The 15,798-nt window shown below is 49.2% G+C and overlaps 1 protein-coding gene across 2 annotated transcripts in view; it reads left to right on the top strand.

The window, feature by feature from the left end:
- Tead1 (TEA domain transcription factor 1) overlaps positions 1–15,798 on the top strand; it is a 214,866-nt gene that overhangs the window by 163,900 nt on the left and 35,168 nt on the right. For both annotated transcript variants that reach the window (XM_052201066.1, XM_052201060.1), the window contains 4 exons: positions 1,481–1,615; positions 3,224–3,270; positions 4,022–4,083; positions 5,604–5,728. In XM_052201066.1, the coding sequence (XP_052057026.1) occupies positions 1,481–1,615; positions 3,224–3,270; positions 4,022–4,083; positions 5,604–5,728 (369 nt within the window). The remainder of the gene's footprint in view (positions 1–1,480; positions 1,616–3,223; positions 3,271–4,021; positions 4,084–5,603; positions 5,729–15,798) is intronic.

Raw genomic sequence — 15,798 nt, 5'->3', positions numbered from 1 at the left:
CTCATTCTTCCTCTCTAAAAAGAATATTCCGAAGTACAGTATTTTTATTCTTTGAGAATCTGCCTATTGACTTTTCTTAAAGAAAAAGTTTCACGGCGTTGCCAGTGCGCTGGGGCAAAGTGGTGTCCACACTTTGGAGAATTGAATGTGTCCTTGCCAGAAGCTTCCAGAGTGTTTTCTAGTCTGATTCTTTTTCAAGCTTTTGTTGACCTCCCTTTGGCAGGCCTGCCTGTCTGCTGCTCACCTTTGGTTAGCTATGCAAGCATGGAAGCTGCCTGCCTCCTGGCTGGCCGTTCCGCTGTGTCTCTGCCGCTGCCCTCACCTTAGACTCAAGAGGCAGCTGGGTGGGAGGCACCACAGTTTGTGTTGGTGCCACCACTTTGTTCCTGTTCCGGGGGCCTCTGGTTTCTGAGCGCAGACCCTCAGATCTGTGTGCACCCGTGGTTCCTCCTGCCACACACAAGGCCTGACCAGCTCCATCTATAATGGGGACCCCACATGGTCCCACAGCCAGGGAGTTGGGTGGACAGTTCTGTCAGTGGTGGCTGTTCCATAGCATCTGGATAGCACATCTCTGAAGTGTGAGAATTGACACATTTGCATATGCATTTTTCAAGGCACACGAATGTTGTGTTTATATACATGTGGGTTTTTTTTAACTGAAGAAGAAAAATAACCCTGCCTCGTATGTGATCCTTTTAACAAACTGTTTATTATTGTATCCAGGTAACAAGCATGGTAAGTATGTTCTCTAAACTGAGTATTCTGTATTTTAGCTGTGCTTGGCAGAATTTTTTTTTCTTTTTCTTCTTTTTCTTTTTTGGCTAGCTTTATGTTACCAATCTTGGCTTTGTAGAAAAGATAGTTTCGGAAAGGAAACACTGTAGCATCCCGCACACTCTGAGCTTCGGTAAAGGAGCCACTGTAGCCTCAGCCCCACCCATAGCATGTGCCCCGACAGCATGCTGCTTGGCCTCCCTGCCCCTCTGCTGCTTTTGATCTGCCCCTCCACAAATGTCTGCCAGGGTTCCTGGGCCTTGAATGACCTCACCAGGGGCCTGGCACCTTGGCCCAATGACCGCAGGCACTAAATAGTGCTCTCCTCGATCTATAGATGCCCTTACCCTTGCTGGTGACCTTTCATTTGGAAGTAGGGTCACCCTCACCCCTGGCATGATAAGCCCTAGGAAATTCTTCTGGAAGTAGAAACAATGATTATATTGTTTGACTTCCTATTATTGGAAAAATGGATCAAGGGTTTAAAACCCAACCCGGCCACTAGCTGTTGCCGGCTAGTAGCCCTGGTCCCGAAAGCCAGAGTCACTGCCTCCCGGCCGTGTCGATTTCTCTCTGTGCATGTGTGCTTCCATGGCCCCTGCGTGGCTCTGTGTTTTAGTCTCTGTGCTTGTGGCTGTACTGTTTAACCTGCATGGTAGACATGTGCTCTCTATTAAGTCAGTGTGTCACTGTCATCTTCAAGGATCAGACTGCCAAGGACAAGGCCCTGCAGCACATGGCTGCCATGTCATCGGCCCAGATCGTCTCGGCCACCGCCATCCACAACAAGCTGGGGCTGCCTGGGATTCCACGCCCTGCCTTCCCGGGGGGTCCGGGGGTAAGTTAATACCCAGGCCACACCGTGGGGGTGATGGCACAGCTACTCAGGAAGCTGACTTCGGAGGATCACTAGTTTGAAAGCCTGCTTGGGCTATATAGTAAGTTCAAGGTTAGCCAGCGCTTGACTTGATGCAACCCTGTCTACAACTAGGATGAGAAGAGACTGAGGGTGTGGCTTCATAGTAGAGCACTTGCCTGTCATGAGTGAGGCCCTTAGGACAGTCCACAATTTCACAGAATAAATGATAGGTAGGTGATGATAGACAGGTAGACAGAGAGACAGATGGTATATGAGTAGATAGAATAAAAGACAGATGAAGGATTGATAGAAAGGTGGTAAGTAGATGGATGGATAAATAGACAGATGATTGACAGAGGATAGATGTTCAGTGAATGGACGAAGGGGAGAGTGATGCGGTAGAAAGGTAAGGAAAGGAGGGATGGAAGGGAAGAAAGGAAAAGAGAAGAATGGAAATAAGAAGGGGGGAGGAAAAGCAGTGAAATTTGAAGACATGAGATTAGCTATCTTGTTTGTAGAGTCCTATTTTGGAGTCCTCTTCTTTTACTGTTCTTTCTTTCTTTCTTTCTTTCTTTCTTTCTTTCTTTCTTTCTTTCTTTCTTTCTTTCTTTCTTTCTTTCTTTCTTTCTTTCTTCCTTCCTTCCTTCCTTCCTTCCTTCCTTCCTTCCTTCCTTCCTTCCTTCCTTCCTTTCTTTCTTTCTTTCTTTCTTTCTTTCTTTCTTTTTCTTTCTTTCTTTTTTGGTTCATGGTCTCCGTCTCTATCCTGTATTCTCAGGGTTATTTTTATAGCAACTAAAACCCACAGGGGCAAAATACTCTTTTTAATATTTTCTTCTGGCGGGGGTGGTGGTGGTGGTGGGGGTGGTGGTGGTAGTTTCCAGATAGGGTTTCTCTGGATAGCTCTGGCTGTCCCAGAATTTACTTTATAGACCAGGCTGGCCTCGAACTCAGAAATCTACCTGTCTCTGCCTCCCAAGTGCTGGGATTAAAGGTGTGCGCCACCACTGCCTGGCTTTTTTTTTTTTTTTCTCTTCAATATTTTCATTTGTCAGCTCCCAAAGGCTGAGAAGCTATCTGTTACATCTGGCTTCACCCCAGAGCCATCTTCAGTAGTCTCAGTTTTGGGGCCATTTTACGATGACAAAGCTGAGGTTACTCATTATGAGGCACATTAGATATGACTTGGTCATTGATAAACAATGTGGGGATTCTTCTGCCACAGGCCTTAGGTATGCTCACAGCAAAGACCAGTGTCCTAGCTGCTTCTCAGTGCTTTGATGTCTTTGTTTCAAAGTCTGTGTCTTGTTCCATTGGACCTTGGGAGCTACATGACTGTGGAGTATGCAGGAAGCCCTTGCAGAATAAGCTGAAGTGCTTCCACATTGCCTCTTGGCCTTAGAGTTTTCAGGACACAGTGGCTAAAGGAAGCTCCCTGGGGTGGGCTATGGTCTTGAACACAGCACTGGCCACATGGGAACTTTAGGAATCTGGTGGTGGTCTTCAGTGGAGGCTTATAATTTGAACATGTTGCACAGTGTGCTTTGATGAGAACTCAGAACCCTGAAGCCTTTGCCTCTTGCCTTCCAGTTCTGGCCTGGGATGATACAGACAGGACAGCCAGGATCCTCACAAGAGTAAGTCTTTGAAGGCCCCAGACAGCAGAGGCCAGGCGGCCTACCCCGGGGAACATTTTACTCTACCAGGCTTTCTTAGGGATCAAGCGAAAAGAGTCAGTCAATCAGAAGTCTGACTGTCCTATGCTCCCAGTCCTTTCTCCCACCTGCAATATTAGCAATGACATAGCTAGACACTTAGGTCCCTTATCCTTCATGGCTTTGGTTGCGGCACCAGTCTTCCTTAACCTGAGAGAGGACAGCGAAGTCACTGCCTCTTTCCTTTGTGGCTGTCCCTGTGATAGGCGTGCCAGATAGAAAATCTCTGAGGCCCCTTGAATCCAAAGCACAAGCTCAGCCCACAAGAGCCAAGGCAGCCTGGGCTAAATCAGAAAGGAAATTCTCTTTGTTTGTGTTTGGCCTAGTGGTCCACAGACGGGAGACCCTGACTCATGGCCTCCTCAGCCCTCCCTAGGCCATGACAGCTGACCTTGGTCTGCACGAGGATGACAAGTCCGCTCCACTGTAGGAAGCCAGGCTGACCCCGGCCCAGCCTATTCCACCACTTACTGGGGGTGCTTGTACCTCAGCAGCCTGCTTTGGAAGCAGAAACTTCCTTTACAGCTCTGCATGAAATGGGTATCCCACTATATACAGGCAGGGATCCAGGCAGTCGGGATGATGGGGGACTCCTACTACAGGCCAAAGCCAGGCCTGGGCAGTAGCCACCACTGCATCTGTAATTTTGACTTGTCAACCATTTTTTCCCCAGCGTCAAGCCCTTTGTGCAGCAGGCCTACCCCATTCAGCCAGCCGTCACAGCCCCCATTCCAGGTGAGTCTCCCTACTTCTGGGATGAGGAGTGAGGGGCAGCCCGGCCTCTTTTGCCCCAGTGCAGCGATATAAGTCTTAGTCACCAGCTGCTTCTCTTCTTTTTCCTAAGCTTCTTTGAAACTGAGAAAAGTCCCCGGCATCTCCCACCAGGCCCTGTGTTTCTTTATTCAAGATGTCTTTCTCTGGGGACTAGAGAGACGGCTCAGTGGTCAGGAGCCCTGATTGCCATTGTAGAAGAGACCGAGGCTTGTTTCCTAGTACACACATGGTGGCTTACAAATATTTGTTAATCCAGTCCCAGGGGATACAATCAGTGTTCTTTTCTTACGTGCAAGCATCAGGCACGCACATGATGCATGCACATACATATATGCAGGCAAAACACTTAAAACAAATAAAAATAAATTTTAAGACACCTTTTTCTTCTGAAGGCTCCTCCTGTGGGACTGTGAGGAAACAGGAAGCCTGGCCACTTTCACTTAAGACGCTGGGCCCCACTTAGAAGGGGAAGTTGTTGTGGTTACTCTCGTCATAAGCTACCACCAAATCATGTCATTCAGTCAGACACAGATTACTCAAGCCTTCTTAGGCATTGAAGTTCAGTCCCCTGTTGGTTCTGTCCTATAAGTGAGGGCTTACATGTAAGCTCACAGCAGGACCTGCATCTGGCTGACCCATCTGACTCCCGTTCTCCTGGGTCCTGACACCCAAATGTGCATAGGGTCCCTCAGCTGAACTTCTTGAGAGGGTGTGTAATCCTGGATCTACCCTTTCAGTGCCCCTAGTCAAAAGCACATTCCACAGCGCCCTGTGTTTCCGAGAAGCATCCTGAGGGAATGTTCTAGAGCGGTGCTAAGCACAGTCTTGAGATTAGAGAATGAGCCAATAGAAGCAGTGCACTGTGGTCCTGGCTTCACGGCATGCCTTCACAAACATTTCCCTGGATGTTTCCTCCGTTCTCAGCTGTCCCCCAGCCAGGCCCTGTCACCCAGGGTTAGCTGTCAAAATCAGTTGCTGTGGCAAATATCTCTATGAGCAACCGTAGAGAGGAGTGGTTTGTTTGGGTCCGAATAGGTTGAGGGTATAGTCTGTCGTGGCAGTGACATCATGGAGGGAGGGGGTCAGCAGCACACTGGTATGTCCACCGGCAGGAAGCAGAGAGGTGAGTGTCGTGCTCAGCTCTCTTTTTCTTTTTTATGTTGTTCAGGACCCGAGCTGTGGGGTGGCGCTATGCTTACTTAGGGAGGGTCTTGCCACTGCTTCAGTTAAACCTCGTAGATAATTTACCATGGTGATTCTAGGTTTAATCAGAACAACAACATTAATCATCACAGTGTCCCCTGCCACAGCTCTTCAACCTTGCTTGAAACTGACTTCATGATGAGCTTCATGCAGTCTCCTTAGCTGTCACTGTGCCAAAGCCCCAGCCTGAGTGTCACCCTCCCTGTTCAGAATTCTGCCCCATTGAGGTCTGGAAGCAGGTGCATGCACCCGTGTAAAGGTGTCAATTGTTATTTCAGGGTTTGAGCCTGCGTCAGCCCCAGCCCCCTCAGTTCCTGCCTGGCAGGGCCGATCCATTGGCACAACCAAGCTTCGCCTGGTGGAATTCTCAGCTTTCCTTGAACAGCAGAGAGACCCAGACTCAGTGAGTATGCACAGAGGGGTGTGGCTAACAGGAAGTGCTTCCATGCTTGCTCAAGTCTCCACCCTGTGGTCTGTCCCTTACTGACCCCTTCCCTTACACCTGTGTGAAATGTCCTGTGTGAAAACATGTGGAGTTTCCAGACCACACTTCCTCACCCAGAGAGAAGGATGCTGTTGGCAGGTACCTTCTCTTATCTTCAGATACGGGAGATGGGTGTTTACTGCTGTGTACACCATAGTACCTTGGCTAGAGGGCAGGCCCTCACCAGGCTTGTATCATAAAATTTAATGACAGGGAGCGCTTATTGAGCCTTCTTGTGTAGCTGATGGGATGTAAAGCTCTTAGAGAAATGAGGACCCTGAATTAGTAGCTTCTTTAGTCATACTGTTCTATCTGCTGCGTTAAAGATTTATCTTAAAAGCTAAAGGTTTAACAGGCAGTCATCATATTACCTGGCATTTCTCACCCCCCCCCAAAAGAAAATAAAGCAATTATCTTCTTCAGAAGTAACGTTGGTGCTTTGATAGCTACTGTAGACTGCAGTACCTTGTCATGTTGTAAATACCAGAAACACAGGCATCTGGACTCTATTTGTCATTTTCTTCTTTTCCTCCCCCGCCCACTCCATCTTGTATGCATCATCCCATGCATATGTGAGCCTCCTTTCTTCCTCCCCCCATAAGCCCGTACCCTTTGTTAGCGCCCACTCCTTGGCTATGAGTGTGAGGGTTGCATCTGTGTGTGGGTGAGCCCCAGGCAGCAATTGAAACAATCATGAGTTAGTGTTTGGGATCCTCACCAACTCCTTTCCCCACACTCTCTATCTCCCAGCACCGACCTCTTCAGGGGACATGTTAGGTGTGTGGGTCTTGCTGTCATCTCTTACCGAGAGAAAGAAATCAGAGGCTGGTGTGGTGGCACACACAGAAGCAGGTGGATGTCTGTGAGTTTGAGGCTAGCCTGGTCTATATAGTGAGTTCTAGGATAGCCAGGGCTGTATAGTGAGACTCCATGAGAGAGAAGTAGGAGAGGGCCGAGAGGAAGGCACACAGAGGCGAGCACTCGGTTTGTCATAAGTGAGCACGTTGTTCACTCCTGTCCTGAGCTTTAGAGGTGACCTTCCAAGCATCTGCTTGGCTGGGTGCAGAGGTGCCTGGGGCAGAGGCACTGTACCACATGTTATCAAAGTACCCGGAGAGATCGTGTGGCCTCTGATATACCTGTCACTCTGAGGGCTGTCGGAAAACTGGGCTGAGATGAAGTGATGTGGCTAACAGAAACTGACGCTCTTGCGACCTGAGCAAGGACGAAGCTGCCAGATGTGTTCTCTCCAGCAGCAGGAAGATCGGCCTGCTGGGCTGCTGGTCCGTGTGGTGGGAGCATTTTGATGACATAGTTTTCCTTGTGTTTCTGCTTGGAGGTTGGCCTGGCCTTCCCCGTGTCTTATGTTTGTTTCAGAGTGCTTTGCCATCGAGTCCATCATTCTGTCCTCTTCGGTTAGCTTCTGTTTTCCTCGTTCTACAGAGGAGAAAACAGGCCAGGCACATTTGGTGACATAAGGTGTGCAGTTAGCAAACAGATCACACCCGGGCTGAAGGACCGCCTGTGTGGTCCTCCATAGGCCCAGATGAGCCAGGCTCTCCCCCTGCACCCGATGGCCAGCGTTTGAACTAATGAAACACACATCCTCAGAATGGCTGGGAGGTTCTAGGAGCTTCAGATGCTTATTTCCCCTAGAGCCTACATATACCCTCACCTTTATTTTAAATCAGAGATTACATACATATGAGTGGTTTTATACTTCACTGTTCAGGAAGGGTAGGTGGCACCATCTCATAAACTGAGCTCCCAAACTGAATAAAAAGGAAGTCCGCTAAGGGCCAACTAAGCATAGTCTGCCAGGACTTACTACGGCCGATGTAGGACAACTCTCTCTCCTCATAATGGAAAGTTGTTTGCTCTTCCTGTACATGCTCCTGCAGAGGACTCGCCCATCTACAACTCCAGTGCCCTCTTCTGGCTCTCAAGGGCATGTGCACTGAGAGACACATGCACATAGAAGCATAATGAAAACTAAAATCTTTACAAATAAAGTTGCTTGATCTTTAGTTAAAAGTGTCTACCTTCAGCCGTGCGGTGGTGGCGCACACCTTTAATCCCAGCACTTGGGAGGCAGAGGCAGGCGGATTTCTGAGTTCGAGGCCAGCCTGGTCTACAGAGTGAGTTCCAGGACAGCCAAGAGCTACACAGAAAAACCCTGTCTCGAAAAAAACAAACAAACAAACAAAAAAGTGTCTACTTTCAATGCTAGCCATGTAGCTTAGTTGGAGAGGGCTTATTTAGTATATACTTAGTATTTAGTATTTAGTATACAAGGCCCCCAGGTTGGGTTCCACCCACAGCACCTCAACACTGAGACGGTATAGTTTCAGACAATGAAAATACTTTCTACTGTATCTTGGTGTTTCTGAGGTATGATGTTTAATAATTTCAGATTTCACCAACTAAAATAAAAATTTTGCGTTACCTAATCTCTCATTTCTTCGCACACCCATTTTGTAGTTAGATGTATACAGATGAGTATGTCGGGGCAGGGCGGTTGGTAGAGTGCTTGCCTAGCATGCTCGGAGCCTTGGGTTTGGTTGCGGGCACCATGTAACTTGAATGTACCTATAATCCCCGCACGTGGGAGGCAGAGACAGGAGGATTCGCTGGCATTTCGTGGAATTGCAAGCCACCCTGAGTTGCTCGTGTAGAAGCTGAAAATTGTGTATCTTTCATTTTAGTGGAAACTTTTTGTACTGGCGGAGAAAAGTGGTGATTGAGTCATTGAAGTGAAGGGGAATTATCCGAGTCATTTAGAGCACCCAATGGCATCTCGAGCACACCAGCCTTGGCACTGACCTCACCAGGCAAACGCTCCATGCTGTCCCCTGCGAGGTCTGAGTGCTGCTTCAGATTTAAGATCAGGCTGAAAAATTTGAAACATGTGGGTGATTTCTTTGGTTCGTGAGACTTTGTGTGTGACTTCCGTGACATTGATTTTTATTGCACTTTGGTTCTAAGATAGAAACATTAAGGCCATTTAAAATACTCCATTAGTATATTTAAAAAACGTTTGGAAATAGTTAAAATTTAACATGAACCCACTAAACACATTAATTTGATAAGGAAACCAGCAAAGTGGTCAATAATCGAAGGACCATAACCAAATTAAATGTTGCAGTCGGAGTCCCTAGGTCTTTGCTCCGTGCCAACTTTCAGGTGTATTTCTTCTGTTTCTCTCAGCAATGTTGGCTCATTTAAATCGTGAGTGGTAATGTCCTCTCAGCACAGGCTCAGGAGATGGCTCTAAGCTTAAGAATATTTTCTGCTCTTTCAGAGGGCTGATGGTAAGTTCAGTCGCCGTATCAGGCAGCTCACCAGGGGTCTGTAGGCACCTGCACTCGTGTCTGCATCCCTACACAGAGACAGATAGACATGCATACACATAATTGAAATAAATTAAATCTTAAAGAATATTCACAGTAGGAGAACTTCTGTTTTCACTAGAGCAAAAAAGAAACAAAGTAGCCAGGCACAGGGATGGTGAATTATTAGTTTACTCTGCAGCTTGACCCTGAAGTAGGTCACTACCTCTTCCTGGACAAGAGGCTCCATGGGGATTCTGTCCCATAGGCAGCTTTGAACCCTGGTCTTCTGTACCATGGTTGCTTAGCTGCCTAAGAGCATGGGACCTAGCCTGCCTCCCAGGTACAGGGCTGCACAGTCAGTGCCAGCCTTGTTTGAAACTCTGCTGGCTCACCATAGGACACAGTTGTCATCCCAGAGGACTTCTCAATTTTGTCACTGTCATATGGACAGTGCTAGTTTCGTTAGCGGTCATTTCATGACCAGTGCCTCTTAAAGCTTTCCTATGTGCCAAAACTATATGTTAGCTTATTTAATCCCTATGAAGTAGTTTGCCAGCTGATACTCAAAATGGGATTCATATCCAGGCCAGATGACTCTGAGTCCTGAGATTGTGACCAAAAGGCTCTCTGGTCCATTTCTGTCCGAGGAATTGCCTGTGTTCAAGGCCCAAGGCCAGGAGGCTCTAATAGAAGAATAATGGATGGGTGCACGCCCCCTGCTGGCGCCGGGTCTGTGTGCAGCAGATGGCAGCACTTCCCCGAGTTGGTGGTTGTTTGTGTTGGTGGAAAACCAGCAAGGCAGGCAGTCCCTCTGTTACCTTTGGCTCCACTAGGAGCTGAGAGAAAAACAGCAGAGGGTGAAGAAAAGAAGGAAGAACCTAAAAAACAAAGACTGTTTTAGAAATGATTGGGAATGCTTGAAAATACACTTTCTACATGGTTTCAGTATTGTGCATCAAGGGGCGAAGTGTAAGCTCCCGCTTACACGGTGCTGGGTAATTTAAAGGTCCAGTCCAGGGATTGGGGCCGGTGTCTTGAGGGAGCGTTTGGCAGTTGCTTCCTTGTGCGAGGTGTCCTGTGTGTGCCTGGGTAGTTCCTCAGTCCCCACCTCAGTCCGGGGACAAGGAAGGTTCCTTCAGTTGAGCATTGGCCCTCTATTCACCTGCAGCAAACTCTTCCCTGTCAGTCTTCCTCCGGTACCAGGCTTCGTGTTTCTTGTCTGCTGTGGCCCCAGTGCCAGAATGACCAGGAGAGTGTGCAGGTGAGGAGAGTGTGCAGGTGAGAAGAGTGTGTGCAGGTGAGGAGAGTGTGCAGGTGAGGAGAGTGTGCAGGTGAGGAGAGTGTGCAGGTGAGGAGGGTGTGCAGGTGAGGAGAGTGTGCAGGTGAGGAGAGTGTGCAGGTGAGGAGAGTGTGCAGGTGAGGAGGGTGTGCAGGTGAGGAGGGTGTGCAGGTGAGGAGGGTGTGCAGGTGAGGAGAGTGTGCAGGTGAGGAGAGTGTGCAGGTGAGGAGGGTGTGCAGGTGAGGAGAGTGTGCAGGTGAGGAGAGTGTGCAGGTGAGGAGAGTGTACAGGTGAGGAGAGTGTGCAGGTGAGGAGTGTGTGCAGGTGAGGAGTGTGTGCAGGTGAGGAGAGTGTGCAGGTGAGGAGAGTGTGCAGGTGAAGAGTGTGTGCAGGTGAGGAGAGAGTGCAGGTGAGGAGAGTGTGCATGTGAGGAGAGTGTGCAGGTGAGGAGTGTGTGCAGGTGAGGAGAGTGTGCAGGTGAGGAGAGTGTGCAGGTGAGGAGAGTGTGCAGGTGAAGAGTGTGTGCAGGTGAGGAGGGTGTGCAGGTGAGGAGAGTGTGCAGGTGAGGAGAGTGTGCAGGTGAGGAGAGTGTGCAGGTGAAGAGTGTGTGCAGGTGAGGAGAGAGTGCAGGTGAGGAGGGTGTGCATGTGAGGAGGGTGTGCAGGTGAGGAGAGTGTGCAGGTGAAGAGTGTGTGCAGGTGAGGAGAGTGTGCATGTGAGGAGAGTGTGCAGGTGAGGAGTGTGTTCAGGTGAGGAGAGAGTGCAGGTGAGGAGAGTGTGCAGGTGAAGAGTGTGTGCAGGTGAGGAGAGTGTGCAGGTGAGGAGAGTGTGCATGTGAGGAGAGTGTGCAGGTGAAGAGTGTGTGCAGGTGAGGAGAGTGTGCAGGTGAGGAGAGTGTGCATGTGAGGAGGGTGTGCAGGTGAGGAGAGTGTGCAGGTGAGGAGTGTGTGCAGGTGAGGAGTGTGTGCAGGTGAGGAGAGTGTGCAGGGTTGCTTAGGTGACAGCAGTATTAGAGAAGGGGACACTGAAGAGAAGATGACCCCATGGTCCAGCTCTCTGATGTGCCACTGGAGCACCCTTGACCAGGGTAGGCCGTCCTGAGTGTGCCTTTGTGCACCTACCCGGTACCCTAGTCCTTCCTTAGCCACACCATCCACACTGTGCTAGGCATCTTGCCCCCAAGTGTGAGCCCTCCAGGAGAACGGCTGGGTGATCCCAGTTTACAGCTCAGTGTTCTTTGAAGCCAGAGAAACAAAGAATGTCCTAACCTGAACTCTTCCTCCTCTTTTAATGACGTCTGTTTTGCATACAAAGATAGGATTCCTTGACTTATCAGCAGTGTGAGCCTGTCTCCAGGCTTTGATGCAGGGTCTCTTGAGTAGCTATCTTAATTACATTTTGGTGCTGTCTTTAGGCAGACGGAACAATGCCAGAATGTTTTTTGAACTGGTCTTAAAATGTTATCATGGGAAATAGGACCAGATGGTGGGTAGTGAGGGCAAAACCTTGGGGATTAGCCTGCTGCACGAGGGAGGAGGTGCCTGGAATGGCCGAGCATGCTGATGGAGTAGGAGAAGAAGGTCCTAATGCAGTTTCCTGTCCGCTGCAAACTAAACAAGACGCTGTCATTGCTGTTCCGACCCCAGCCTTAGCGAGCTTAGGTGTATTGAAGCAGTTCATGCATGGGTGGACGTGTGGGCTATTTAAACTTTGAATCAAAAGCCAATGGCTTGAAGCATTTTAGGGAAAGTCCAAGGAATAAGTTACTAATACCTGGGGAGGTCTCTAAGTGGACAAGTGCCCTCCCACACAGCTCCTTTCAGTGAGAGGATGGACAGTTCACAGATGTGCATGCGGGGGAGGGGGAGAGTTCAGACACCTGTGCTCTATAGATGGGAGAATTGCCAAAGGGTGCCTAGGCTAGGGGTCCTGCAGAGCCTGGATTCTGATCTCATCTCTCAGTGGCTGGAGTCTGGAGCGGGGAACCTGGGCTGTGGTGTGAGTCATCAGTTCTCCTAGCCTAAGGGAGCCCAAGTGCTCTCTGGAGACTGTGGCCTCTGACCCAGCTCTTACTGATGTTCCACTGATGTACCATCAGATAACCTGAGTTCTTCCAGTAAAGAGATTGGGCCAACTTAGGGCCCAAAGATGATTTAATTTTCTTATCTTTATAGCGCCTTTCAAAAGCTTAAATTCCCAGATCCAGTAAAATTCCTTTGTCAGACCGCCTTGGTTGGTTTGGGAAATGTCATCAGAATAGGTAAAAGGAAATCAGCATCGAGGAACCTTTGCTTGTGGAGGGTGTAGGCTTGAGGCGTGGGCTGGGTTTCTAGATTTCTCACCATCCTTGTTTCTGGCCTGGGTGGTTGGGGCAGGGTATGTGTCAGCTGAAGTTTTCAGGCTTTGTAGGGACTGCTAGGGCAGTCTCATTGAGGGGCGTGGCCATCTGGGCAGATACCTTTCAGATTCTGTTGCAAGTCTTTCCCTTGACCTTCACATTGACCCCTTCAGAAGACCCAGCCAGTCATACGTGTCAATTTTATGTTCAGATGGCACACAGACCAGAAAGGCTAAAAATAAGCAACATGTCTCAGGTCACACAGCTCACCCATAGAAGATTCCTACCTGAGCATTCTTATACCTTTAACACAGAATACATCATCCCAAAGTAGATTTGAACCTCCAGGCCTTGCAGGGGTGCTGCAGTTTGGTTTGATGGTTGGCTGGGTCAGGGCGGGTCTCTCAGGTTTTCCTCTGTGGTCTTCCAGGGGGACCTGAAAGATGGGGTGGCATGCAAGGCTCTGCATGATGGCCAAGGCGCGGTGCAACCCCTCAGCTCTCACTACACTGAGCGACGCTAAGTGTAGTGATTGTCTCACACCAGCACACAGCTTCCCATGGCCGCAGCCTGTCTGCTGGGTGGTTTATGTTCTCTGAGCTGGTCTGGGAACTCACCCTCTTTCTTCATTAGCCTTTGGGGAAGAGGCAATTGAAAGCATCTGGAAATGCAGGTTTTATAGGCATTTCACAGAGGCCCAGCCAGGCTCCATCTGCTTTTCTTGGCGGGTCAGCCTCCCTCCCGCTTGCCTTCCCAGTGCCTACCCTTCATTCAGCCATTGTATCTCCTCAGCTGCACTGGGTGGAAATAGGAAGCAGGAAGGAGGCATCCTGGTGCAACATCCTGAAACTACAAGGGCTCTAGCAGCCTGCTGTGCTCAGGCTCACGGGGAGGAAGCTCCTGGTTCACCTTCTCTGGCAGCCTCACAGAGACCCTTGCAATCCCGTCCTCCCCTGGCTGAATCTGCAAGTCACTTTCTTGGCTTGACTCCATACCCACTCCCTGTTCCTGCCGTCAGAGGCTGCCCAGGCCACCCTGAGGGTGACCGGGCAGAGACAGTCCAGGCTGGATCCTGACAGGAAGCAAATGCAGGTGATTTGTCCTCATTCTGATTCAGCTTAGACATTAGTATCCTTTGACATCAGTTATTTGTCTCCGTTTTTTTAAAATTCCTAAGTGGATTATAATTTTTCTTTTGGTATTATTTGACAACAGTCATTTTTCAAGGTTTTACTAAGTTCTTAAAATACTTGAAATTTTTGGGAGAAGTTTAGGAAAAGATCGCCACCTTCAGGTGATGTGATGTAATGCAGCTCTCAGCTCTAGTCCTGGACACTGAGGGTTATTTGTAGTTTTTCCTTTCCTTATCTCCCTCCCTCTTTTCCTTCCCCTCTTCCTTCTTTCAAACATGAAGCAGCCACATCAGAATTCCCTAAACAAGATAGATTATCAGTCCTATTAGGGAAAGGAAAAAGGCTGGGAAGAGAAAGGAAAACTGAAGCCCCACAGCCATTGAAATTGATTGTCCCTCCTGGTCTTGAATCGGGCACACCCTCAGCTGCTCCATCTCGTTTTGGAGGACAGAACTTTTATGCTTCCTCAAAAGGTCCTCCAGGGTTGGAGTCTGCTATCCTAAGGGCAAGTCAGAGGCCTGTCATGTACCCACGTCAGCTCCAGTAGTGGTGATAAGTAACCTCAGGACAGTGGGAATCTCCCGAAGAGCCTGGCACTCCCCACCCTCCATTTCTACACTGTAGCTGTCTTCAGACACTCCAGAAGAGGGCATCGGATCTCTTTACGAATGGTTGTGAGCCACCATGTGGTTGCTGGGATCTGAACTCAGGACCTTCGGAAGAGCAGTCAGTGCTCTTACCCGCCGAGCCATCTCTCCAGCCCCCCCTCCATTTCTATTTTAAGGCAGTCTTTCCATTTTGTTGCTGTTAGAGGGAATGTGCTGATTATCTCCGCTCAAGTAGGGAACTGTCACAATTATGGAATAAAGAGTATTCGTGACAGACTCTTGGACAGGCCCAGTTAATAATGTGGTCTCCATGCATTCTCTCACTAATCGCCTGGTGCTCATGTAGGAAGGGACTTCCTAAGAACAGAGCCAGGGTAGAGGGGCTGAAAGCCCAGCCTAGAAGTTTCCAGAAAGTGGATAGAATCAGCAGCAAATCCAAACCGAGATCTCAGGGTCCAGGTCTTTTCATTCCTCTATGGTTTCCATAGGCAGTGAAGATCAAATGGAACAGGGAAGACAGACACCTTGCTTCAGCAAGGGGGACTGTCGACCTGTCCAGCACCTCCTGCGCAGGGACTCTCAAGGTCTTCTTCCCTCCCTTCCCCTCCCCTTCCCTCCCTTCCCTTCCCCTTCCCCTTCCCTCCCTTCCCCTCCCCTCCCCTCCCCTCCCCTCCTTTCTTTCTTTCCTGAGACAGGGTTTCTCTGTGTAGCCCTGGCTGTCCTGGAACTCACTCTGTAGACCAGGCTGGCCTCGAACTCAAAAATCCGCTGCCTCTGCCTCCCAAGCGCTGAGATTAAAGGCGTGCGCCACCACTGCCCAGCGTCTCAGGATTTTCATTCACTCTTTCTGGCTCTTCATGACAGTGGAGACAGACTAGGGTCACAGCAGTAGAACGAGGAGCTGAGAAACTCCTCAGATCCCAGTGAATCTGCCTGTTTTGGGTGTCTCACTTGTACACAGTCACCCCACTGCTGTGCAGTTGTCTTGAGCCACAGGAGAGCTTTGCAGTGTGACTTCATGCTTCTCCACAGCCCAGGGGCTTGCAGTTAGTGCATGGCAGACATCCTGGAAGACATGCTTCTGTTTCCTTTTATGCTTTCTTTTTCCTTCCTCACCCCACCATGTTCCAAGGTAGTTTTGCATGGACTATTTATTTAAGCTAAGGCAAATTGAACCACATGGCCCACAAGGAAAAGAGCCATTTGTCACCCTGTATTCCTTACCTCTCTGTCCTTCTTATTAGTGACAGCTATGTACAGCCCTTGCAATCTCTTCCTTGCATTTTTTAGATGTAATTT

The sequence above is a fragment of the Apodemus sylvaticus genome, chromosome 1 (assembly GCF_947179515.1).
Source record: "Apodemus sylvaticus chromosome 1, mApoSyl1.1, whole genome shotgun sequence".
NCBI lineage: Eukaryota > Metazoa > Chordata > Mammalia > Rodentia > Muridae > Apodemus > Apodemus sylvaticus.
The sequence above is the reverse complement of the archived record's forward strand: the minus strand, read 5'-3'. Positions and strand labels throughout refer to the sequence as shown.